This window comes from Mya arenaria, chromosome 2 (genome assembly GCF_026914265.1).
Source record: "Mya arenaria isolate MELC-2E11 chromosome 2, ASM2691426v1".
Classification (NCBI taxonomy): Eukaryota; Metazoa; Mollusca; class Bivalvia; order Myida; family Myidae; genus Mya; species Mya arenaria.
In genome coordinates, this window is record NC_069123.1 from 54407334 (window position 1) to 54433443 (window position 26110).

Here is a 26110-nt window from a genome sequence, read left to right on the forward strand (position 1 = left end):
GACTAGAAAACGGTGTTGATGAAAACAATGCTAACAAAATTATTCAGACGTTACTTAGAGTATATGCTTATGTTTGAGTTTAACATTGAACAAAGATAGTTTGAACTTACATCTAAAAATGCAAATAATATTTATACGAGGGCTGTCCGAAAAGTTTTGAGACTGTGTTTATAGAATAAAAAGTTAAAAAACGATCTTCAAATAACTTCAGCACAATGAATATGAATATATTGTAGATCTTTCCTAAAAATTTCAGAGAAATACGACGAATGTTGGATAAATGGAAAGTACTTTCTTATTACTATATATAGCAGCCCACGGATCGGTTTGCATTAAAAACCGGATTGCGAAAAAAAGCAATCCAAAGCATATATGGCACTGGATACATACATAAATCTGAGGAAACGGTGACAAATGAACATAATAATGCACTTCTAATTTATAGAATAAAATTAAGTCTGAGTCAATAACCAACTAGTATTACTCCCAGATCAAATTTAGGATAGATATAGGGTTGAGTATGCTAAAAACTACAAACATTGAATTATGAGACACGGGGTTTTAAGCATAAGGTAGCTATAGCTAAGAATTTTACACATACACAATAACGCCAAAGCACAACAACATTAAATTTAGAGCAATTTCATGCAGATTAAATAGTGTCTTTAGGCCATGAACGTAGAAACGTTTCTAGACTTTCAGTTCTTGAATTAAACTACATGTTGTACTTATACATTTGTCAATATCAAGACACATTTTCCCGAATTTCAGAGCTTAACGACGCCATTATAAGCAACAAAAAGTACTGATTTAGAGGTTTAACTAAATACGTTCCTTGCACATCATGGTTTTCAAAAGAGAAAAAATGATATTTTTATTTTTATTGAAGAGCGCACCTGTTGCGTTATTCTCGTGTTAAGTACGGCTGGAATCTTTAAACGAAGGATAGGCGCCGTTTTGCTCGATTTTAGTAAGATATTCGTTAAGGTGGCTCACCAATGTCTTTTAGGCAAGTTGAGAAGTACGGCGTGCACGAGTATATCTCCTGGACTGGACTACATGACTCAGTTCATTCTTCTGATAGTTATCCATCAAATTGCAACACCCAAATATAGATTTTTAATACCATAACGGACCTATAGAAAATGAAAATAAAAAATACCATCGCAATGGGCGTGGACTTAGTTTTTGATACAAATTGTAAATTTATACTACATAAGGAATCATTCTTCCCGAGAACAACAAGGCCCTTGAACGCACTGCCAGCTTAACTTGTTGCAGCCAATAACACCGATGATGTTAGGGCTGGGCTGCCTGTCACCTTCGCATGAAAATCTCACATCGGTTTTTATGTACCATAATCTGTCTATTTTATCGCACTTATCCTCAACGACACATGTAAAGTTACCAAGTTCGAGACTACTCTCAATGAGGCCATAAAGTTAACTGGGAGAAGAAGAACGTATTCTTTTACGTACCCTATGGAACTTACTAGTCAGATGCATATACATTGTGTGAAGAAATTTATGTTCATCCCCGGTAAGCATTTAAACATGTACAGTGTACATACAGGTTTCACTTCAGCCTACCAATTTAATCAAAACATAAGATTGCGCTAGCACGAACAAGGCATTGACAATCGAAACTCTTTGAAATGTTGCAACTGACTGTTCAAAGCCGGTGTCTGTGCATTACAATTTGACAGAATCATCAGTGAAAAAATACAGGACGACGCCAATAGCTTATTTGTTTCTAGCGTTCGCCTCGGTAGCAGAAGGCCCAGTGACATAAAACATGAGCGACCCAAATACTGTCCCTTAAATGATGTGAAATATCTTATAACATGTTTCCAATCTAATAATCCATACCATAGCCTGCATATCGCTTCCTAATAGCCAGTCTATTGTTAAGACGCAACTCTTTTAATGGTATCATATCCTTGCCTTTTTCCAATCAAACCGAATCAGTGTTTTATGGTTCGTGCAAAAAGTACATAGTACCATTAAACAAACAAGGTTGTGACAACGTTGTAGCAACGTTACCGCTAATGTTGTCTTACTTTTATACAATACCGTTGTCAATTAAGGAATACATTGCGGGGTTGATGCCATAATCGTGGTATGAACGCAATTGGGTAGGTCAATGTGTGTGGAGTCCGAAGTATTACTTTACTTAATAGACATGTTGGTGTTGGTCATTTAACTTTCAACTAGAGGGAATTATAAAATGTGTTGTCTGCTGCTTGGTACATGGGCAAAGCAAAGTCCATTTTCAAGAGAAATCGATTATTAGTTTATAGATCTTTATATACGGACGCTATTCTCTTCGGTAAATATATGCACTGTCCAATGCCAGTCTTAAACATGTTGTGTATGTTTTGTTATTATCTTTTCCGAAGTGTAATGATAGTGCACATATATTTCGAATATATGTTTCGGATAATTCTTAAATTGTGTCTTATCTAAAGCACGGACCTATAAACCAGGTTTATAGGTCCGTGTCTAAAGCTAGATATGCCTTTATTTCTTTCATAATTAAAGAGAAATTCAGCTCCTGTTTTAATTTTATTGGTGTATATTTTGTTTTTTTTGAACGTTATATGGTGTAACAGTATGTTTTTAGAGGCACATAATCGTATAATTTCAGATTCTCATAACCGTTCTGACCTTTAAATGTTCTGATGACTTTTTGCTTTTGCGTTTTGTTTTGCCAAATAAGTGTCAAGTGTTGTATATTATTGTAAAGGTTATGAATGAGCTTATCAAACATGCAGAGTATTATAAGATTTTTTAGGTTGTGTAAAAGAATACTGCGATCAAATTTGGCTTACCGGATTTAGGCATGTCCATAGGGACACTTCTTTTGTTAAGGAAAGTATTAGTGACCAAGCTTTTTTCCAAAGTGGTTATTACTGTCAGTTTTTGGTGTAAGATGACTTTAATATATAATTTTAGATCAAACAGTCAATTAACTGTGTGCTGATCTAGGAGTTTATATCATGTAAATACATGTTTACTGGCTAAGGTCACAAATCCGAACACTTTTTGAGGTTTTTCACAATTATCTTGGAGAGTTTTTGTTGTAGTAAGTTAAAACTGCGTATGAAACATCTTTGGTTAATGTGACAAAATCTGTCAAAGTACAGATTCACGATCTCATCGATTTTATGTCCAAAATCGTTCAGTTTATGGACAGTCAATCACCCTTAAATTTATGCTATGGAGGGCACAAACACCGAACACTTGCAAAGCGAAAATACATGGTCATACAATTATAATTAATAAGTATGCTATATTAAATAAACACTTAGCTGTAAAGTTATTTATTGTTGCCGATGTTTTTCAAAACATGCAATTCAAATGTAAAGCGTGATTTCTATTTATAAATATCTTGAATGTGGGTCAACATAACTGCAAAACCTAAAGATGCGCGTGCGCCCTCTGACGTCATTCCCCCATGTGCTACATTTTGATCTTTAAGCGTAAATACTTTGAATGGCATTTTTTAGAAAAATACTTAACAAAACAAGATGAAACTTTGCAAGTGTGACCAAGGCAAGCCTCTGTATTGATCTAGGTCATTGAATAATCGATCACGGTAAACAAACGCATGTTTTAGCCGGTGTTAGGGATTTGTGTCCTGTTCGGAAATGTACCGTCAACCAGTAGAGTAAATAATAAACAAAGGCATATTAATTATTTAATTTCATTTTTTTTTTATTTGATTATGCCTCTTCAAAGAAGGGAGGATATATTGCTTTTCACATGTTGGTCTGTTGGTAGGTTGGTAAACCTAACCTTGTTCGATTGATAATGAGATTATGATTTGTCCTGAGGTCCTCAAGCCTGGTAGGTAGGTTTGTCATGAATATCAGATGACTTCTATCGATCTTTTGGTCAGTAGGTTAAGTGTCACTGTCACGGTGCCCTGGAACACACAAAGCAGATGATCCCAATTGATTTGTAAGTCAGTATGTCAAAGATCATGGTCAAAGTGACCTTGGACACAAATACCGGTAGATTGTCTTCTCAATTAAGAGATGCTTAGACCTAAGGTCCTCAAACTTGGTGGAGATGTTAATCAAGAACTGTAGATCTCTGTTGATTTTTGTCCTTACTTTATATTAGCGACTTGTCTAATTCACTGCTGTTTGAAGAAGCCATACATTTTATTCTAAAAATTATAACTGCTTCAACAACATTTAGAACTACATAAAGTCAATAACTATACCTACTATCCTAAAACATGAAGGGTTAACCTGACAGAAATGTAATGTGAGATGGCTTATTAGTTGCAAGGGGGTCATAGATATTGTGCAAACATCTTTTGTGCTCTCATAAACGGCTATAGCAACTAATTGAGAAACAAATTTGATATCTTACCAGCTCTGCGAATGTACCTTTAAAATGTGTTGAGAAAGATGTACAATGTTAACTGTGTATAAAACTGCTAGTATCGGCAGCCTGTCAATAAAAAAGAATAATTAGATTTATGGACTTTTATGCTTTAAGGCAAGCTGTCAATGAAAAAGAATAATTAGATTTATGGACTTTTGTGCTACAGTAATGATATAATAGTGATTAATACCTGTGAATGTCATGAATTAAACACTAGTATGTTTTCTTTTTCTCCTACAGATTTCTGACATGGCAGATGGTGACCATGATGTTGCAAGTTGGTCAAAGGAGCAAGTTGCTTCATGGCTGGAAAAGAAAGGCTTGGGGGACTATGCAGAAGTGTTTCAAAGACACAAGATTGATGGCTCTGTTTTACTGATGATGAAGGAATCTGATCTTAGGCAGCCTCCTCTAGAAATAAATATCCTTGGAGATATGAAAAAACTAGTTAACTATATAGGAGAACTACAACACAGGGCACAAAGCGATAACCATGTTTGTCATTTACACAACACTGTAGATAGAACATCCCTTAGCACTTGTTCTACTCCAAGGCACAATTTGTATAGGGTTAGTGCAAATGAAAATGTTTCTGATGATGATACTGATGAACTAATCGAGGAGGAAGTAGAAAGAATAGTAAATAGAAGTGGTCGTTATGCTCAAAATGTGGAACCAGAGATATTCAAGACAGTTCTCAGCTTTGTCTACATGTTTTTTGTGTTTCTGTTGACATCATTTATCATGACAGTGGTTCATGATCGTGTTCCAGATCCAAAGAAATATCCACCTTTGCCAGATTTGTTCTTAGACAATATGCCTTACGTGCCCTGGGCTTTTCAAGTCTGTGAAATGATTGGTGTCACAATGTTTTGCATTTGGGCTTTGTTACTTTTCTTTCACAAGTACAGGTTCGTAGACCTCTGAGGTATAAATATTTCTTTTTTGATAATTAGTTTTTTTTTCCATTTTCAAATTTATTTTGTTTCTAGATAATTTGTTGAATGCGTAGTAGAGTTTTCATTTTCCCCCATTCATTTGGGTACTTAATGCACTTGCAGTATTTCAGCATTTATGATCCACTGGTGTAAATTTAGATGTAATTGAACTATAAAATGACATAGAAAAGAATTATGCTGGTATTTACATTTTGCATTTTAACACAGTAATAACAGTGAGTTAGATTAATCTGGCTCTATTATAATTAAGACTGTCCGGCAATGTTTGAATGGAGCGTTCTTTACCTGTTTTAGAAAAGAGAATGTTACCAAGAATGAGTTTTGATGATGTAAGTATGACAGCTCCATGTTGCAGGTTTACCTTGATGCGGCGCATGTTTTCTATGCTGGGGACCATTTTCCTGCTGCGCTGTGTGAGCATGCTCATAACCTCCCTGTCTGTACCAGGAATACATCTCCAGTGTGATCAAAAGGTTCCACATTTCAAATATGAGTTATTTTATGTTAGCATCATGTCTTTTTTGCGTTTGCATCATGTGTTTAAGTTAGCATGATTATGATTTACATGTAGTGATAATTCAAAATATAATAGTATTCATATTACCAATTCTATTTATTGTTGCATATTACCTGGTCACAAACTTCGAAGAATACCCGGTAGGTGGGCTATACTACTCGCCCCGGCGTCGGCGTCCGGTTAAAGTTTTAGGGCAAGTTGGGATTTTCACTTATAAGTCCAATACCTTTCATTCAATTGAGTTAATACTTCACACAGTTGTTCAGGGCCATCACATGATGAGGTTAGATAACTCCATATTATTCTTTACACAGATTATGGCCCCTGATTGACTATGAAACTCCGGTTAAAGTTTTAGGGCAGGTTGGGATATTTATAAATAACTTCTATACCCTTTGTTCAATTGACTTAATACTTCACACAGTTGTTCAGGACCATCACACAATGAGGTTACATAACTCCATATTATCCTTAATACAAGTTATGGCCCCTGATTGACTTAGGTTAAAGTTTTAGGGCAAGTTGGGATTTTCACTTAAAACTCCAATACCATTCATTCAATTGACTTAATACTTCACACAGTTGTTCAGGGCCATCACATGATAAGGTTAGATAACTCCATATTATCTTTTATACAAATTATGGCCCTTGATTGACTATTGGACTTAGGTTAAAGTTTTAGGGCAGGTTGGGATATTTATTAATAACTTCTATACCCTTCATTCAATTGACTTATTACTTCACACAATTGTTCAGGACCATCACCCAATGAGGTTACATAACTCCATATCCTTAATACAAGTTATGGCCCCTGATTGACTTAGGTTAAAGTTTTAGGCAAGTAAAAGTTAAGGGCAAGTTGGGATTTTAATAAAAAAACTTCTATACCTTTCATTCAATGCACTTAATAAAATTCAGAATTATTTACGACCATCTTACAACAAGAAACATAACTCCATTTTAACCCTAAATACAAATTATGTCCCTTGAATATGTTTTTTTTTTCTTTTGACAGGCACATTTTTACATTCTTAACCAGTTTTTTAATAAGGGAAAACAAGGAGGGCTATACTATATGGTCATTGATTTTTTTTTATTAATTTTTATTTTTTATTTTATTTTAATTTCTTTTGAAAGGCATATTTGTATATTCTTTACCACATTTTCATAATGGGAAATCAATTTATTTGAATGACTTGCGTCATTTTTGGGGTGTTGGGAGGGCAGCATCAAAGTCACCATATTATGTATTGAATAATTTTAATTAGGTTTGACATAAATATTACATTGTTATTGTATTCACTTTTAAGTCAAAGCGGCGAAGTCGAGCACGCTGTCTTACGACGGCTCTTGTTTTTAATTATATGTACAACAATCAGCCATATATTTGCATGGTTTGAAACAAATTGATAAATTGGAATTAAACACACGCATATTTCCAGTTTGAAACATGGTATGCCAAGCTGACACGGACATACGAGATATGGAGCGGTATGGGAATGACGATCCACGGCGTGAACTCTTGTGGGGATTACATGTTCAGTGGACATACCTCATGTGTCACTCTTCTCAACTTTTTCATCACAGAATGTAAGCTGTTTAACTCCAGGCTCATTAAAGAGATTTCTGCGACATTTTTTAAAAAATACAGGAGGGTTTAATTTAGTATTTAAACTTTTGCACTGACTCTATTTATTTCGGTGTAAGGGGGTGAGGTAGTTAAGAAGTTTAATTTTACAATGATAGTGATAAAAATTACAACATTATATTAATCACTGTACTTATGATTGCGTTCATAGAACGCAAAAAGCCAATGTATTATACTTTCACCCGCAGCGTACATACAGGCTTGCAGGGGGACGGTCCAGTATGTTTCCGATCAACAACTTTAGAAGCTTTTGTACATTAATCACAAGTTTAGTCAGAATGTGTATGATCATAACATTTCATACAGGTTTGATAACCATAGCCATATCACTATAGTCACTCGAGAGTTATCAACCTTCAATTAAAGAAATTCAGTCTTGTCCAATCAGTAACTTTAGACACCTTTTACAATCCAATCATTACAAAATATGGTCATAATGCGTATGGGAAAACGTCTTGGCCAAGTTCAATAACCAGCCTTATCACTTCACTCACTAGAGTCACTAGTTATTGCCTTTTAATAATAGAATATACCTAAAATCCGTCTTGTCCAGTCAATATCCTAAGAAGCCTTTGTCCAATCATTACCAAATTTGGTCAGAATGTGTATGGGCATAATATCTCAAACTACTTTGATAATCAGCCATATCTCTAGAGTCACTCAAGAGTAATCGCCCTTTGATTAACATAATTTCCTCAAATTGGTCTTCACTCTTGTCCAATCTGCTATCACAGTATTGTCAGCAGATTATATTCTAAAGCTCACTGAAAAAGATCACAAGACGAAATGTTTATTTTGTCATGAAGTTCTTATTCAATGATTTTTCATAGAGTTATGGCCCTTTAATTTTTACTTAAGGTGATATAGGTCCATTCATCGTTTATAATTTTTACTCTCTGGGACCATATATCTTTTATAATGATAACCTTGTTAATGTGGTCTTTGAATTTGACAGTTTATCATTCAAGAATATGAAGTTGGGTAAGTGAAAGTGTTAAAACACAAGTTAATTAAAATTTGTTTGAATTTCACAGATACTCCCCGCCGGATGCTCCAGCTACACACCTTCACCTGGGTGTGTAATCTGTTTGCCATTTTCTTCCTACTGGCAGCCCACGAGCACTACTCCATCGACGTGTTCATCGCTTTCTATATCACAAGCCGTCTCTTTCTGTACTACCACACGCTGGCCAACAACCGCTCACTGATGGCGAGGGACAAGCAGAGACGTAAAGCATGGTTCCCACTCTTCTCGTACTTTGAGTCCAAGTGTGATGGAATTGTGCCTAACGTGTATGAGTGGCCTTTTCCATATCCAAAATCGCTAGTCAACTATTTTGAAAAGAAGCAGAAAAAGCATTGAATGTGTGATTAAATTTTGTGTCAACATGCTGATGGACTTTCGGGTAGTCTTTTTCAATGCAATGTTGTAGCAGCTGTATTACTGTATAAAGTTTCACATTGTAATTATATTTTTACAAATTTTGTTTGTTTTCTTTTCTTTTTAGTGTGTAATGTTATGGTATAATTATACTCAATTTTTGTCTCATTCTTCATATTATGTATATTATTTTTCAATATGGTTTTTCTTGTTTATGTTTTGAATCTTTTTCAAGGGAATTTCCACAGTATCGAATACAAATAAATTGCAAATCTGCAGGTATAAGTTTCACTGTACAAAATTAATTACATAGTACATTTGTCGATCCAAATGATTGTGACTGAAAGCTTATAGATATCATTGCTTTCTTTCTTTGCAAATGGCCTTGCTTGAATATGAAATAGCCTTGAAATTTTTGATTGCATCCATGACAGATAACAAAAATATAAAAATAATTCAATGTAAGATCAATGCCAAGTATATGTTGCTACTCGTCAGCATTGAAAACAGATATTTATGTGTAACTTCATTTTCGCCTTATTTTATGACATTGAACAAAATACTTAACATGTCATTGTGTTAAAAATGTGTGAACAATTGATATCTCTTTTTATTTATGATGTATTACAAATCCATGTCTTGCCTTGTACAAGCTATTTCCGATGCAACACGGTCTGTGATAATCAAGTTAATGTGTTCTTTTTCAATCTGACACTCTACTTCGTATTTATAAAGCTCATTTTGTTATGTGTATTGATTTGTTGTTTTTGACATTATTATATGATAGCAAACAAATGTTTTACACCCCTGAAATGTTTAAAAATGATTATTCTTTATACATTGTATCTATTTTTCAAATCAACCACCTTTTTACAATGTTTTTCAACTGACATACATTTTGGCTACAGCCAGTTGGATCCACAGCTTATCTTTTGACCAGTTTAAATAATTGATGTGTCAATAGTAATTATTGGATAAATATTGGCCAATCAATAAAATATATATGGCATATAGTGATCACATTACTGTCCATGTGTATGTGCTTCAGTTTCCCTCCATCACATTCCTGTCAGGGCGCTAACTTTATGATTGATGAGATTTCTCTTAAACTCCACAAACTTGTATAGAACTGTAGTTAGGTGTGTTCCTAATAATATTTGTGTGCTTTCATCTACAAGGTCAAGGTCACACTTGGAGGTCAACAGTATAAAATGTGGATAGCAATGATTTGTGTTTCAGCCATTACTTATTAACTAATAATGGGAATTCAACTTCACAGAATTTTAAAGCATTTAATGAAGGTGTGTCCTGTTTTTGATTTGTGCTTAATGTTTAATAATTCATGTACCGTATGATATTTATAGCACACTTTGTTTCTCGTTCATAATTATTTTTATTCTTAATGGTAATTCAATCAAGTTGTACCGCATGATTTTTGTGCTGACATCTCAAAGGTCAAGGTTATAGTTGGGAATCAGTTTTACACAATAAGTTTTTTTTTAATGAATTGATTAATATGGCCTTGATTAACCGTCTCCGTGGCCTAGTGGTTAAGCGTCCGCCTACGGAGCGGGAGGTCGTGGGTTCGATCCCTGGCCGCGTCATACCAAAAGACGTTAAAAATTGGTACAAGTAGCTCCCTTTCCTGGCGCTTGGCATTTAAAGGGTAGTGCTTGGAAAAGTGGTGTACTCAGTACTGGTTTAACCCAGGAAAGTTGTACCCCGTGTATCGGTGAATTACACCGAGCACGTAAAAGAACCAAGGGGTCTCTTCGAAAAAAGAGCTAGGGTATCGCACCCGGACTTCCTTGTATCCCACCACTGTCTCTTCAGCGTGCTGTCCCTTCAGCAAAAACAAAGGACCCCATTGGAAATAAGTGCTTGCACTTTCATGGGTTATCCTTGACCGCAAGGTCTGAAGAAATACATACATACAGATTACTTATTTACTGAGTTATTGTAAATTGATTAATATGGCCTGGATTACTTATTAACTGAGTCATTGTGAATTGATTAATATGGCCTGGATTACTTATTAACTGAGTTATTGTGAATTGATTAATATGGCCTGGATTACTTATTTACTGAGTTATTGTGAATTGATTAATATGGCCTGGATTACTTATTTACTGAGTTATTGTGAATTGATTAATATGGCCTGGATTACTTATTTACTGAGTTATTGTGAATTGATTAATATGGCCTGGATTACTTATTTACTGAGTTATTGTGAATTGATTAATATGGCCTGGATTACTTATTTACTGAGTTATTGTGAATTGATTAATATGGCCTGGATTACTTATTTACTGAGTCATTGTGAATTGATTAATATGGCCTGGATTACTTATTTACTGAGTTATTGTGAATTGATTAATATGGCCTGGATTACTTATTTACTGAGTTATTGTGAATTGATTAATATGGCCTGGATTACTTATTTACTGAGTTATTGTGAATTGATTAATATGGCCTGGATTACTTATTTACTGAGTTATTGTGAATTGATTAATATGGCCTGGATTACTTATTTACTGAGTTATTGTGAATTGATTAATATGGCCTGGATTACTTATTTACTGAGTCATTGTGAATTGATTAATATGGCCTGGATTACTTATTTACTGAGTTATTGTGAATTGATTAATATGGCCTGGATTACTTATTTACTGAGTTATTGTGAATTGATTAATATGGCCTGGATTACTTATTTACTGAGTTATTGTGAATTGATTAATTCTGATAAAAATTTGATCTGCAGATAATGAATGAAGGAAAAGAGATATTAATTAAACCTTTCCTATTTTGCATCACACTAGTATAACTAAGCTGTGCTTGTTAATTCAAGTTTTATTGTGCTATATGATGGTTTGTGTTTTTAAGGTTCTACTTGTAACATTCAATTGCATTGAATCTTGGTGAAAAGGCAATGCTTTAACTGAGGGTTGTAATTGGCTTTCTTTTGGTTCATGCCATGCTCCAAAGACTTTCATTGATTCATGGCCTTTTTGACTTTTTTTGCTATTGCTTTATTATAGCAGACATTATTAGCTTGGAGGTCAAAAAGCTATCTCTCTGACAAGGCTGAGTTGGGGGCATTTGTCATGTTCCCGTGACCGCTCTTTAGAATATTATATCACTATAACCACTCTCTATGAAATTCTCGTATCATTTTGATCATCAGTCAAGCCTTTACAGATCTGATGGGTGTTTGTAAACCTTGCAGGTCATGGCCATACATATAGGTCTAAGGAGTTTTTGCCTCTATACACAGTGTCAGATGGATGTTTGTAAAACCTGCAGGTCATGACCATACATATAGGTCTAAGGAGTTTTTGCCTCTATACAGAGTGTCAGATGGGTGTTTGTAAAACCTGAAGGTCATGGCCATACATATAGGTCTAAGGAGTTTTTTGCCTCTATACACAGTGTCAGATAGATGTTTGTAAAACCTGCAGGTCATGGCCATACATATAGGTCTAAGGAGTTTTTGCCTCTATACACAGTGTCAGATAGATGTTTGTAAAACCTGCAGGTCATGGCCATACATATAGGTCTAAGGAGTTTTTGCCTCTATACACAGTGTTAGATGGGTATTTGTAAAACCTGCAGGTCATGGCCATACATATAGGAGCTATGCCTTTTACCCAGAGAATAATTTGCCATTGCTCTGAATGGCTACCAAACTCTCATAGAATTTGTTATAAATAACAAAAAAGAAAAAAGTCACACCACACTCTGGCTAGAATATTAATGGAATGTCCTTGATCAAAATGTTAGACATTCATGTGATGATTTACAAAAAAAAGTATTACCAGTTCCATATTATAGAGCGAAAAAACAACAACATGTATTTTGAAAGATGATTTATATTTTTGCCATGTAGGGCTTGTGCATCTGCAAGTTGGGACATCACAAGTCCGAGAGGCTTAGTAAGCACAGTTGTTCTCATTGGTTGCTGTGTGTTCTGTATATGTATTATGCATGGCTTTGTGCTGGATATTATATTTTTTATGTAACTGTACAAGATAGCTTGTTAACATTATTGAGTGATACTTCTGGATACACAATAAATGTGGAGGAAACATTGCGTTCTGTGTTTATCCTAATCATCTTGCATACTTTATTTTTAAAAGATGACCAATCTATCTTACACATTTAATTGTGGAAGTTCACAATAAAATATATTTAGCTCTACTGGCCAAAGGCAATTGCAATGTGTATGTCGTATGTGGGTCCATGCGTCTGTAAACAATTGCTTGTGAAAACGATATAGTCTTCAGTTTTGAATGTATCTCGATGAAACTTGTACAGTAGTTAGATATCCATCAGAGCTCGGTTCCTTTCGAAAACCAATCCCATGCATGACTAGATTATGGCCCTTGAAAGGATATATTTTTGTGTCGCCTGAAAAGGTGACGTATAGGGGTTACTTTTGTCAGCGGTGGCGGTCGCGTCCCGTTTTCACTTGTCCGGGGCATATCTCGTAAACTGTTAGTGGTATCAACTTGAAATTTCATATGTAGATAGATCTCATTGAGGGCAAGTGCAGAGCACAAGAACTGTTACTCTTGCTTTCATATTTTCAAAGTAATTGCCCTTTGTTAATTTTCATGCTTAAAGTTTTGTCCCGGGCATATCTAGTAGAACATAAGAGTTATCAACTTGAAACTTCATATATAGATAGATCTTATGAAGGGCAAGTGCAGTGCACAATAACAGTAACTCTTGCTTTCTTAGTTTTAGAGTAAATACCCTTTGTTAATTTCCATGCTAAGAGTTTTGTCCGGGGCATATCTGAAAGAATAAAAGAGGTATCAACCTGAAACTTCATAGCTAGATAGATCTCATTGAGGGCAAGTGCATTGCCAAAAACCAACACCGATGCTTCTGTATTTTTAGAGTTATTGCCTTTTGTTTGCGTCCACGTCCCATTTTCACTTGTCCGGGGCATATCTCGTAAACTATTAGTGGTATCAACTTGAAATTTCATATGTAGAGAGATCTCATTGAAGGCAAGTGCAGAGCACAAGAACTGTTACTCTTGCTTCCATATTTTCAGAGAAATTGCCCTTTGTTAATTTTCATGCTTAAAGTTTTGTCCAGGGCATATCTTGTAGAATATAAAAGGTATCAACTTAAAACTTCATACATGTAGCTAGATAGATCTTATTGAGGGCAAGTGCAGAGCACAAGAACCGTAACTCTTGCATCTATATGTTTAGAGTTGTTGCCCTTTGTTAATTTTCGAGCTTAAATTTTATCAGGGGCATATATCGTAAACTATAACAGGTATCAACCTGAAACTTAATAGGTATATAGTTCTCATTGAGGGCAAGTCACTGCACAAGAACCGTAACTATTGCTTCCATATTTTTAGAGTTATAGCCCTTTGTTAATTTTCGTTGTTAATTTTTGTCCGACTTAACGTTTTTACCTACAGTTCAAATGCCACCTACACTTGAAATTTAAATGGCAACATCATTGTCTGTAAATGAATAAAATGCCAATCCAATAGCTATAATGTCAACAATAAATAATATGTCAAGTGACACATCCGACCTGCGGAGTTCTAGTTTAATATTCTTAGCAGTCTACAGCAAAGTCTAGGATTAAAGAGAGACAACTTTTTTATACGCCCATCTTACGATGGCCGTATTATGGGAACACCCATGGCAGGCGGGCGGGCGGCGGGCGGGCGGGCGGCTCCACAATGTTGTCCACTCTCTAACTTGAACATTTCTCATCCAATTTCCACCAAACTTCATGAAAGTGTTTGTTGGTGAAATATCTAGGTCAAGTTCGATAACCAGCCAAATCGCTTTAGGCACTCCAAACTTATGGCCCCCTGAATTTGTCAAAATTGGCCATTTTAGCTTTGTCCGCTCTCTAACTTGATCATTTCTCATCCAATTTCCACCAAACGTCATGAAAGTGTTTGTTGGTGAAATATCTCGGTCAAGTTCAATAACCAGCCAAATCGCTTTAAGCACTCCAGAGTTATTGCCCCCTGAATTTGTCAAAATTGTCCATTTTAGCTTTGTCCGCTCGCTAACTTGAACATTTCTCATCCAATTTCCACCAAACTTCATGAAAGTGTTTGTTGGGGAAATATCTAGGTCAAGTTCGATAACCAGCCTAATCGCTTTTGGCACTCCAGAGTTATGGTCCCCTGAATTTATCAAAATTGGCCATTTTAGCTTTGTCTACTCTCAAACTTGAACAGTTTTTATCCGAATTTCACCAAACTTGCTACTATAAATGTTTGTTGGTATATATTCTTGGCAAAGTTCTATAACCAGCCAGGCTCTTCAGGATTATGGCCCTTGAATTGGTCAAAATTTGCCATTTTTGCTTTGTCCACTGTCTAATTTGAACAGTTATCATCTGATCTTCACCAAACTTGCTGAAAATATTTGTTGGTAAAATAAATCGGTCAAGTATGATAATCAGCCAAATGCCCCGAAGCACTTCAGGATTACTGCCCTTGCCATTTAAGCTTTGTCTACTCTCTAACTTGAACAATTCTCATCTGTCCTTCACCAAACTTGCTGAAAATGTTTGTAGCTATAAAATCTTTACCAAGAATGTTTGCCGGTATAAATGCTATGCCAAGTACACACTGATTGTCTCTTGGGTACGATTAAGGATGAATCATCTCTTGGAGACGATTTTTACTATGAAAATTATAGACATTTTAGCACCTTTTGAATCGAAACCCTCGAATTAAAATAATTTTGTTCTACTGTTAATGCCATATTGTGCCAAATCATTTGCTTCTTGAAAAGCTTGCTCCTCAAAGGGCCAATGTGACAGTAAGTTGTCTTAGAATCCAAGAAATTATTGATGGGCGTATTTTGTGAGTGTCACTCTTGTTTAGTTGTGCAGTTGTTTTATGTTATACTCTCCCTTGCCCATGTTAAAAAGAGATCAATATTACAGTTTTAAGGGATTGGTTGATTTTTAGACTATCTGCGCATGCGCGCAGGTAGTCTTAAGACCGCAAATTCCAAAGAACTACTTCTATTCATGTCGTTTTAACCCATTTTTTTTGTCTCAATGCGCTCTTTGTTTAGCAGAATGACGAGAAAATCAGAAAAATAGATTAGTTGTATTGCGTTCCGAGTATGAGTTTTCGCTTGTTCGGCTATTTCCGCGCTGTATTTCTGTATCCCGGCGTTTTTTTTTTAGCAGGACCTAACTATTTTTAGATCGTGATATTTACAAGATTAATGGGTCAAAATAATGGAGGCTCTGGTAGGCAGTTAACATACTGATATCCACTCTGAGTTTAGCCCAAGATGTATTACCGACCGCAAGTGTCCCATCGCCTGCATGGTATGTTATTATAACCTGGTGTGACACTGAACCACTCTTAATTGTAATGGTGTATTTTTGATATTACCGTTTCATGAGATAAGAAACAAAAATGATTGTCTCAAAGTCGAAATAGTTCTAACTCAGGTTTCGCCCTGCTAATGCTTCAAATACTATGATTTGCCTGCTATACAATTACAAAATACTATTCATTCTATGATTTTTAGGCGTAAACTTTTCTATTAAGATGTTTTCATTTTTTTTGCGTAGTAGCTTCGTTCCGGTGTATTCTTGCCATTGTTTTCGACATAAGGCTTTCAATTTATTCTAACACACATGCGCTGATACGACATTGAGTCATTCATATGTTTGATGAAGCAAAGTAGTTCGGATTTAACCTGTAAAACATCTAAAGTGTGCGAAGCCTTCATAACAGCACTAGTATTATTTCTACACAGATATTTACGTAACACATAAATCACATTTATTTATCAATAAAACTTGAAAAAGCACAATCATATTCCCATTCTTAAAACAGACAATTTCCGATAATCTAAAAATAGTTTCAACATCATAAACTGACAGATTTTCTAAAAATAGTTTCCACATACATTAACTGACCACATGTTTGTCCTCACCGCGGGAAAACGACCCATCTGATAAGCTCTACATTTTGATAAGAATTATTTCTGAAGTTGCTCGTAAAAATAAAATCATTTTCCTTAAACAATTAGAAGCGATTGAAAGGGACATGCATTGTAACTTTAAATACATGGGGATACGTCGACTGAAGTGATACGCTGTGCATTTTGAATGGAATTATTGCTGAAGTTGTTTGTAAAAAAATGATTTTCCTTAAACAAAATATGTATGAAAAGGAAATGATATATACGATGTAGTGTATTTTCCAATCGTATGATAGTTAATCAAAGCAACGAAAACCCTTTAGAAACGATTGAAAGGGCGTGCATTGTAACATTAAATACATGCGGAAGGGGTATTACGACGATTAAAGTGACTTTACATAAATAAAATGACACAAGACGCCATATAATAGATACAGATATGTTTGTTTCCTCGACCAGTGTGGGCACAAGCGCTCTTGGCCCTCGGCACATTTTCACTTTTATCTATGTGCCCTTCACCCCTTCCCATAGTTCAAATAAAATTTGCAACTCTCACATATTTGCCCGCAGATAGTCTTTCAGCGCCTCGCGCTTTGATTAGCTCTATTGTCAATAGGCCATTTTTGGCTGTATTGGCCAAAGACCAGAAGTGTCTATCGTTCGTGCATCAATCTAAACACAATTGCTTGTGAATGTTTGTTCAAATTATGCCCCTTGGGTCATTACTGACCACGCCCCGGGGTTCACAGGTTTTGTATACTTATTTAGGGAAATGTTTGAAAATCTTTTTGTCTTTTTGTAGGCAAACCCTTGTTATTTTGAATAAGGCATCATTTAGTGGTCCGCTACAAAAATTGTTCAAATTATGCCCCTGGCGTCAAAACTGGCCCTGCCCCGGGGGTCACACCTTTCCTACAGACTTATATAAGAAAAATTTGCAAAATCTTCACGTATCATACCAAAAAGGCTCATACCTTTTGTGTGGAGCATCTACCAAGACAGTTGAAATTATGCCCCTGGGGCCAAAGCTGGCACCACCCCTTCTGACCTACTTTTTTCAAGCACACTGTGCTCTGGTGAGCTATTGTGATCGGTCTTTGTCCGTCGTCCGCCCGTCCGTCAGTCCGTCCGTCAACAATTGCTTAAAAAACATCTCCTCTGAAACTACCTTGCCAAATTCACAGGAAGCTTCCTTGGGTGTCCCTCGACAAAAACACAACAAGGGGTCACGATTGATCAACAACAACAACAACAACAAAATGGCCGACTTCCTGTTTTGCTTTAAAAAGTATCTCATCTGAACAACCAGTCCAAATTCAATGAAACATTACAGGAAGCTTCCTTGGGTGACCCTCTACAAAAATACAACAAGGGGTCACGATTGATCAACAACAACAACAACAGCAGCAACAAAAATGGCGGACTTCCTGTTTTTCATTAAAAAAAACAACTCCTCTGAAACTACCAGTCCAAATTCAATAAAACTTTACAGGAAGCTTCCTTTGGTAACCCTCAACAAAAATACAACAAGGGGTCATGATAGATCAACAACAACAACAACAACAACATCAACAAAATGGCCAACTTCCTGTTTTGCTTTAAAAAAACATCCCCTCTAAAACTACCAGTCCAAATTCAATTAAACTTTAAAGGAATCTTCCTTTGGTGACCATCTACAAAAATACAACAAGGGGTCACGATTGATCAACAACAACAGCAACAACAACAACAAAATGGCTGACTTCCTGTTTTACTTTAAAAAACCCATCTCCTCTGAAACTACCAGTCCAAATTTAATGGAACTTTACAGGAAGCTTCCTTGGGTAACCCTCTACAAAAATACAACAAGGGGTCACGATAGATCAACAGCAACAACAACAAGAACAACATCAACAAAATGGCCAACTTCCTGTTTTGCTTTAAAAAAGCATCTCCTCTAACACTACTAGATTCAATGAAACTTTACAGGAAGCTTCCTTGGGTGACCCTCTACAAAAATACAACAAGGGGTCACGATTGATCAACAACAACAACAAAATGGCAAACCTCCTCTTTTGCTTTAAAAAAAAAATCTCCTCTAAAACTACCAGTCCAAATTTAATGAAACTTTACAGAAAGCTTCATTGGGTAACCTTCTACAAAAATACAACAAGGGGTCACGATTGATCAACAGCAACAACAATCTGGCCAACTTCATGTTTTACTTTAAAAAACATCTCTGCTGAAACTAACAGGCCAAATTCACTGAAACTTTACAGGAAGCTTCATTGCAAGACCCTCTACAAAAATAAACAAGGCATTGAGATTGATCAACAACAACAACAAAAAAATGGCCGACTTACTGTTTTGCTTTAAAAAAAAATCTCTGAAACTACCAGGCCAATTTTAATGAAACTTAACAGGTAGCTTCATTGCATGACCCTTTACAAATATAAAACAAGGCATCATCATCAGTAAAGATATGCTTAAATTGCAACATTTTTATTAATGCTATATCACAGAGTTGTGGCCCTTTGCTTAGGTGAGCGTTTTAGGGCTATCATGGCCCTCTTGTTTATTTTTAAGCTACAGCAATGAAATTTTGACCATGCGTACAATTTTGCAACGAGCATCAATGTTGTCCTCGCACAATCTTGACTGTGACCTTTTGACCGATTTTCTTATTTTTGAAGCTACAGCAATGAAATTTGGACCATGTGTACTGTTTTGTAAATAAATATTTATTGTTTTCTTTGATGACCTAGTTTTTGACCTCCTGACCTACTATTTTAATTGACCTTACGCCATGGCTCGATAGGCCACGCCTCCGATTATCAGGGGAAGTTACTCTGCTTTTGTCCGACATTGACCAAAGATGGCAGATAAACAAAGGCGTCTCGGTCTCCGGGATATTCCTGACAATATCAGCTTAGAATACGTAAAAGAACAAATATCGCTGAAGAAAAAAGCAGAAAGCTTCTGCTTTTTTATCCGGCAGCTACATTAAAGAAATACAAATATTTGCGGGGATTGAGATATCGGTCCTGATTCGAGGTAAAGTTCACCCGAGTCAACGGAAATCTGATCCTTGCCATGTAGTTAATCTGGAAGTTGGCACTTTGAAAAAAGCCTATACTAGACGCCCACTGCAAGGGTATGCATATTTTGTTCACTAATCGTAAGTCTTATATACATTTAAGACTAATAGAATCATCCCTCTTGAACAAAAAGACGCTGTACACTATGTGAAGATTAATTTTAATTCTGTAAGTTCTATATCTGTTATTTACAGATACAATAGTGTTATTACTTAAAAATTAACATGTTAAAATTTCAGGAACGATGGAACATGTTCACATGTACTTGCTGTGATTTTGGCCTAAGAACAGATGAAGGTTCAGGGTTACAAAGAAATTCCATCAATGCTGACATGTACCAGCCTGCCGCAGCAGTGGGACAAACCGCGTGGAGAAAAAAATAACCGCAGAGTTAGAAAATTTTAAATTTATACAATAACATGTATAAGAACAAAATTGGATTCTTTACATTTAGGAAAATCACAGTTGAGAAGGATGATATCTCTGCTTTGAAGAAGTTGAAGTCAAGTTTGATATCATATCTCATAGAGGAAAACACGAAGCCATCTAATACACTTTTCCAGGTTCCTGCCCGGTTTTGGAAATGGATAGAACTTTATATTGTTCTCAAGTCTTTCGAGGTATCTGCTGTCTGTGTTGCAGGTAACATAACTGCATCTTTTCACCATTTTTACAGCGGAAAAAACATTGACGACTATTGACGGATATAGCTTGTTTGTCGGACAAAATGGCGGATAGTAACAAAGCCGATGCAGGCTTATCAGCACGGCTATCTGATTGGTCAATTGACCCGTCAATCAAATTCCTGGCGTAAAGTCAATTTTGAAGCTACAGCAATAAAATTTGGACCATGTGTACAGTTTTGCAAACAAGTATCAATGCTGTCCTCGGATGACCTTGACTGTGACCTTTTGATCTACTTTCTTAATTTTGAAGCTACAGCAGTGAAACTTTGACCATGTGTAGAGTTTTGAAAACAAATATTAATTTTGTCATCGGATGATCTTGACTTGGCACCTATTAAAATAGTTCATGCAACTAATCTGCTTACAGCATTATCTGTCCTGAGAAGTTGAACGCGCAACGTTTTCAGCTTACCAAAATACACAACATGAACTATATGTTTGCTGCCTATTATCCATACATACATGCTCTGGATTGAAAAAGACCACAAAAGACTCATGATTAAATAAAAGATTGTTATCCCCATCATTCTGCAGAATATCCCCTCTTCCACTGAGGCCCGTTTTAGTTACGATCTTAGTCATACATTGAAATGATCTTAGGGTCATTATTTTATTATTGTGCTACAAAATTGATTGAATTGAACTTTAGCCATGTTTACAGATAAACACAGAGGGATTATCACTTTGTTGGCATTTGCAACATTTTTTCCGATTTAAGATTATTTAAATTGCGACTATTAATAGAGTTTAAAACTTAGTTTCCCTGATCGGTCAAAGTTCATAAATGCAACAATTATTTTCGTTTGATTTTTTTCAAAAAGTGGTGACACCAGTACTCCTCATTAGGTCAAGGTCAAGTCCAAAATTTTAAGGAAAACTGGTCTATGTGGTTGATGTCAGTGATTGGTACCTGTGCCTAAGATTTGTTATTGGTCCGGGTTGATACGATGTTTCATAATGAAATTTCAGAAATAATTGACCAATTAACAGATCATGATCACTATTCGTTGTTTTGGTCAATAAGTGTAGGTCACAGTCAATACTTTTAATGAGAAAACTGTGTCTGTTCAAAAAGGATGCAGCATCTTGCCCCCACAGTGTGTCCGACATTTATAATTTATGAGAAAACTTGGTCTGCATTGAAAAAATATGCATATTCAACCCTCATGTCTGAGTCTGAACGTCTTATATTTTAAGAGAATACTTTGTCTGTGATAAAGAAGGGTGCATCTTTGTTCCAAAAATGTGTCTGAAAATAATAATTTTTGAGAAAACTCAGTCTCAGTTTTGAACAAATAAGCTAATCAATGATGATTCTGGATGTTACATTTACTCCCTATCATATGCATATGTTCCAAAAAAACTTTAAGGGCTAAAGGGTGCACGTGTTCCCCCAAACTGGTTAAAGGGCCATGAAAGGACGAATCTTATTCAAAAAATGATCAGGGGCAAATTGAGGACCTTAGGTTAGATGGGTCGAAAACTGAGGGGCGCAAGTTTAGATGTGTTCCCCTTTCCCGTTACTGAATATTATATGGTACAAATGTGGTCATTGGTGGTATTAAAAATGTTTTTTTTTTTTTTTTACTATTTTAAACCATAAAAAGGTGCCTCCTTAGTACTGATGAGGATCATGATGATGATCATATGGTGACGACGACGACGATTATGATGATGATGATGATGATGATGATGATGATGATGATGGTGGTGGTGGTGGTGGTGGTGGTGGTGGTGGTGGTGATGATGATGATGATGATGATGATGATGATGATGATGATGATGATGATGATGATGATGATGATGATGAAGACGAAGAAGACGACGCAAGAGACGACGAAGACGACGACAACGATGCTGCTGCTGCTGCTGCTGGTGATGGTGATGATGATGATGATGATGATGATGATGATGATGATGATGATGATGATGATGATGATGATGATGATGATGAAAACGATAAAAGCGATGAAAACCATGTTGATAATGATGATAACGATGACACGGACACGGATGACTTAAGACTGCGATGGCGACAATATTCTTCGTCTTAAATAAATCAAAATGGCGAAGCATCATCCTGATTTGATTTTCTGTCGGAAACAACCTGGCGTTGGTGCGTTCACTGACATATAATAACCTTACTAAGGGCTTTAAGTGATAAATCTTAAAAACATGTTTTCATTGTAGTTCATAATCAATGTAAAGTTAAATTTCGTAACAAAATGTGTAGAACGTTTATAAACGTTTATCTGTTTTCTTTATGTGTCTAACGTGGGTGGGGTAGTTTTGTTGTTGTAAATTGATCATCTTCCTTTATTTACTGTTTCTACCTGGTCCAATTCAGCTTAATTTTATTTGGTGTTAGTTTTTTAGAAACACAGTCCCAAAGGTGTCCATCACATTGAGTGAAAAGCTTGTACAGTAGTTTGGGGTATTCCGGATCAGTAACAACCTTTTCGCGTATTTTTAGTTCAAACCCATTGGTATGAATTATATTTTTTATATAACATGATGTACTTAAATCGCATTCAGTGGAATAACCAAAAACATGGGAAAACCCCGTAAATGTCCATAAGTATGTACAATAGAGTATGCGAGGTGGTTTGTTCGCTGGGGTTTAATACTGCATTGTGTTTTAGTGGGTTGTATGGTGATTGAGGTTGGTTTGAGAGGGGTGGGGAAGTCAGAAGAGTGGGGGGGGTCGGAAGGGTAGGGTTGTGGTTAATTTAAATGGTTTAAATGATACAGCGAGTAAACACCATGCAGTATTTAAGCCTTTGCGTACAAACATCCTTGCGTATTCTAGTATTGTATGTACTTATGAAAATGAAAGGGGTTCCCGGGTATGAAAATGAAAGGGGTTCCCGGGTTTTAGCCACACATCCCCAACCCTCCGACGACTTCCCCAACCCTCTCCAACCTCCAACAACTACGGCATACAACCCACGAACGCAATGAAGTATTAAATCCCGGCGTATACAAACCACCTCGAATACTCTATTGTATATATACTGATGAAAATTTACGGGGTTTTCTGGTTTTCTCAGGTTTTCGGGTATGGTTATTCCAACGACCCGTTAAATCGAGATGGCCTTTAAAACGGCACCCATCCTAAAATAATGCGGATATTGTGAAGTGTATATTCAGTCATTATAACATATCCATGATAAAATGCCAGAAGTGCTATTGTATGGAAAATAAATAAAATCATTTGTTTTCATTCTATTTATATCCCCTGCCAATAATTTTCAACCTGTTGAATGTGGCCAGTATCTGGTAGTAGAAGTAAAAGTTCTCATTAAATTTTATAATTATAATATGCCATATTCCCAATAATGATACATTTTTTTACTAAGTTGACACTCAGCTCTTTTGTTAAGTCATATCCTTACTTATAAATCAGTCATAGAATAACAATTTCTTCTTTCAAATAATAAGCAGGGACTGGGTTCAATCTGGAGTTTCACACACAATAAGGCAGCTCCAGGTTTTGTTCAAAATATTTTTATATTAATCTGGGAGTAGGATATTATTGGTCCCAGTATTAATTTAGGAACCTAAAATTGGCTTAATTATATGTTTTAAAAAAAAATAAATCTATGTACAAAATATGTTATGGCATTCTTTCTTAATTCTTACTTTTTTCACTTTCAGCCATTGGTAGACTTTGTGAAAAATGTAAGTAAATGATTTTATTTAATGCTACTATATACTTTTTACAGATCTAAACTTAATATTTGAAAGATAAATGATCCTTTTTTATTAAAGGTTAAGCACTGATTTGAAAGCAGATGAAACCGGTCAAAAACAATACCTCACCACTCTACAACATTTAATTTGACTTAAAGTACAATAGTTTGATAACAAGCGTGTACTGTTGACCATCTGGTTTTGTTCATCAAGTTATTTTTCTTTCAACATTATAAAAATATGTATATTATTATTTATAAGTATTTATTTTTTTCTATTTATGTTTGTCAGGTGATGGGAAGTGTGTTATCTGTGACTCCTATGTCAGACCATCTACACTGGTTCGTATATGTGACGAGTGCAACTATGGGTCATACCAGGGCCGGTGTGTGATATGTGGCGGCCCAGGAGTGTCCGATGCCTACTACTGCAAGGAGTGCACCATCATGGAGAAGGATGTATGTTAGACCAGCCATGATAATGTTTGATTCAGCACATGATCAGTGTTATACAGTAACACTACCATATTTTGCACCCTAATCGGAGTACTCACTTACAAGTTTTACGAGTCCAAGACATAATTAATTATTCCAGGGGTTAAAGAAACCATACAGAAAGGAACACACACTTTTTATGCATTATTAGAAAACAAGATCTATTCAAAATAACATTAATTACTGCATGCCACCAAGTCTAATACTCCCTTTAGTGTCAAATCTGAATGATTTGTGTTGAGCTAAAAGGTACTGGTAGTTTTTTTCTATCTGGTCAAAATTCATGTGAATTAATCCAACTCTATAGAATTTATGACTTTTAGTCAAGTAATTATAATTTTCTGATCTTGTTATATTTTTACATACAAAACTATTGGGTCTTTCAAACAGCTTTGTAGTGATTATGCACCAAAACTATGTGCATTTATAAGAGCAGGTTCTTTTGTACTGTACTACTATTGAATACTCTCTAGTACGCAAACTGTAAATCCAACTGTTATATCTTTCAGAGAGATGGATGTCCCAAGATAGTCAACCTCGGCAGTGCCAAGACAGATCTGTTCTATGAGAGAAAGAAATATGGTTTCAAAAAGAGATGATAATGGTGGCAGATTTTAATGACTTCTAGCAGCTATATCCATTATTCTCATACAGGTTCTTACATTTTTGACTTTGAAAGTGTCATTGTTTTGTATCATTTTAAGATTGTATGTAATAAATATGTTTCACATCGTTTAAGTTAGTGTATGTAATAAATATGTTTCACATGGGTTAAGTTGATGCAACTAAATAAAATAAAAAACATGATGATGGAAGTTGTATTTTCCTTTTCATCATTCATGTTTTATTTTTTGTTCCTTTTTATATGGAATATGAATTGCTGAAATTAAAAATGCATAAACTATATATACTTTGTCAGTGTCACTTGATTGCTGTATTACATGGCTAAACGAAACATATGATATATTGAATCTAGCCTTTGGCATTATGTTGTCATTGTTAAGCTGTAATATACATGCATAATTTGTTCATCTGCATACACATGCATTTTTTATTGGATTAAACTGATACAAATATGTGTCTCTGTCGAAGGCCTGATAAAGTTTAAAAGATTAATCTTGAATCTTTAGATTTCAGACCTTCCTTCGGGCTAGTTTTGAGCTCTACTGGCCAAAGGCCAGAAGAGCTTTTGCGATGGCATGTTGTTCGTCATATGTGCGTCTGTAAATGATGCTAGTGAACACGATAAAGTCGATACAGTGTTCGGTTTTGATTGAATCTCGATGAAACTTGTACAGTAGTAAGGTATGCATCA

General features: G+C 35.6%; 2 protein-coding genes across 3 annotated transcripts; both read left to right on the top strand.

The window, feature by feature from the left end:
- The first annotated feature begins 2228 nt into the window (after nucleotides 1–2228).
- LOC128225094 (sphingomyelin synthase-related protein 1-like) lies at nucleotides 2229–13120 on the top strand. Of its 2 annotated transcripts, none has more exons than XM_052935118.1 (5): nucleotides 2229–2328; nucleotides 4638–5308; nucleotides 5712–5829; nucleotides 7316–7463; nucleotides 8556–13120. In XM_052935118.1, exons 2-5 carry the CDS (start codon nucleotides 4647–4649, stop codon nucleotides 8882–8884), a joined length of 1257 nt encoding a protein of 418 aa, XP_052791078.1. In that variant the 5' UTR covers nucleotides 2229–2328; nucleotides 4638–4646; the 3' UTR covers nucleotides 8885–13120. The 2 variants fall into 2 exon arrangements, with proteins under 2 accessions (XP_052791078.1, XP_052791077.1); XM_052935117.1 differs by having other exon boundaries at nucleotides 2239–2370.
- A 9506-nt stretch (nucleotides 13121–22626) lies between these two features.
- Nucleotides 22627–25873, top strand: LOC128219307 (PHD finger-like domain-containing protein 5A). Its single transcript, XM_052927120.1, has 4 exons — nucleotides 22627–22724; nucleotides 24266–24289; nucleotides 24593–24759; nucleotides 25305–25873. Exons 1-4 carry the CDS (start codon nucleotides 22673–22675, stop codon nucleotides 25392–25394), a joined length of 333 nt encoding a protein of 110 aa, XP_052783080.1. The 5' UTR covers nucleotides 22627–22672; the 3' UTR covers nucleotides 25395–25873.
- Nucleotides 25874–26110: the final 237 nt, after the last annotated feature.

What these genes read in the sequence shown, in the direction of transcription:
- LOC128225094 (XM_052935118.1), top strand. Translation starts at nt 4,647, where the DNA reads ATGGCAGATGGTGACCATGATGTTGCAAGTTGGTCAAAGGAGCAAGTT. An exon ending in CTTTTCTTTCACAAGTACAG is followed by an intron (nt 5,309 to 5,711) that starts GTTCGTAGACCT and finishes TCCATGTTGCAG; the next exon opens with GTTTACCTTGATGCGGCGCA. An exon ending in CAACTTTTTCATCACAGAAT is followed by an intron (nt 7,464 to 8,555) that starts GTAAGCTGTTTA and finishes TGAATTTCACAG; the next exon opens with ATACTCCCCGCCGGATGCTC.
- LOC128219307 (XM_052927120.1), top strand. Translation starts at nt 22,673, where the DNA reads ATGGCGAAGCATCATCCTGATTTGATTTTCTGTCGGAAACAACCTGGC. An exon ending in TGGTAGACTTTGTGAAAAAT is followed by an intron (nt 24,290 to 24,592) that starts GTAAGTAAATGA and finishes TATGTTTGTCAG; the next exon opens with GTGATGGGAAGTGTGTTATC. An exon ending in GCACCATCATGGAGAAGGAT is followed by an intron (nt 24,760 to 25,304) that starts GTATGTTAGACC and finishes TATATCTTTCAG; the next exon opens with AGAGATGGATGTCCCAAGAT.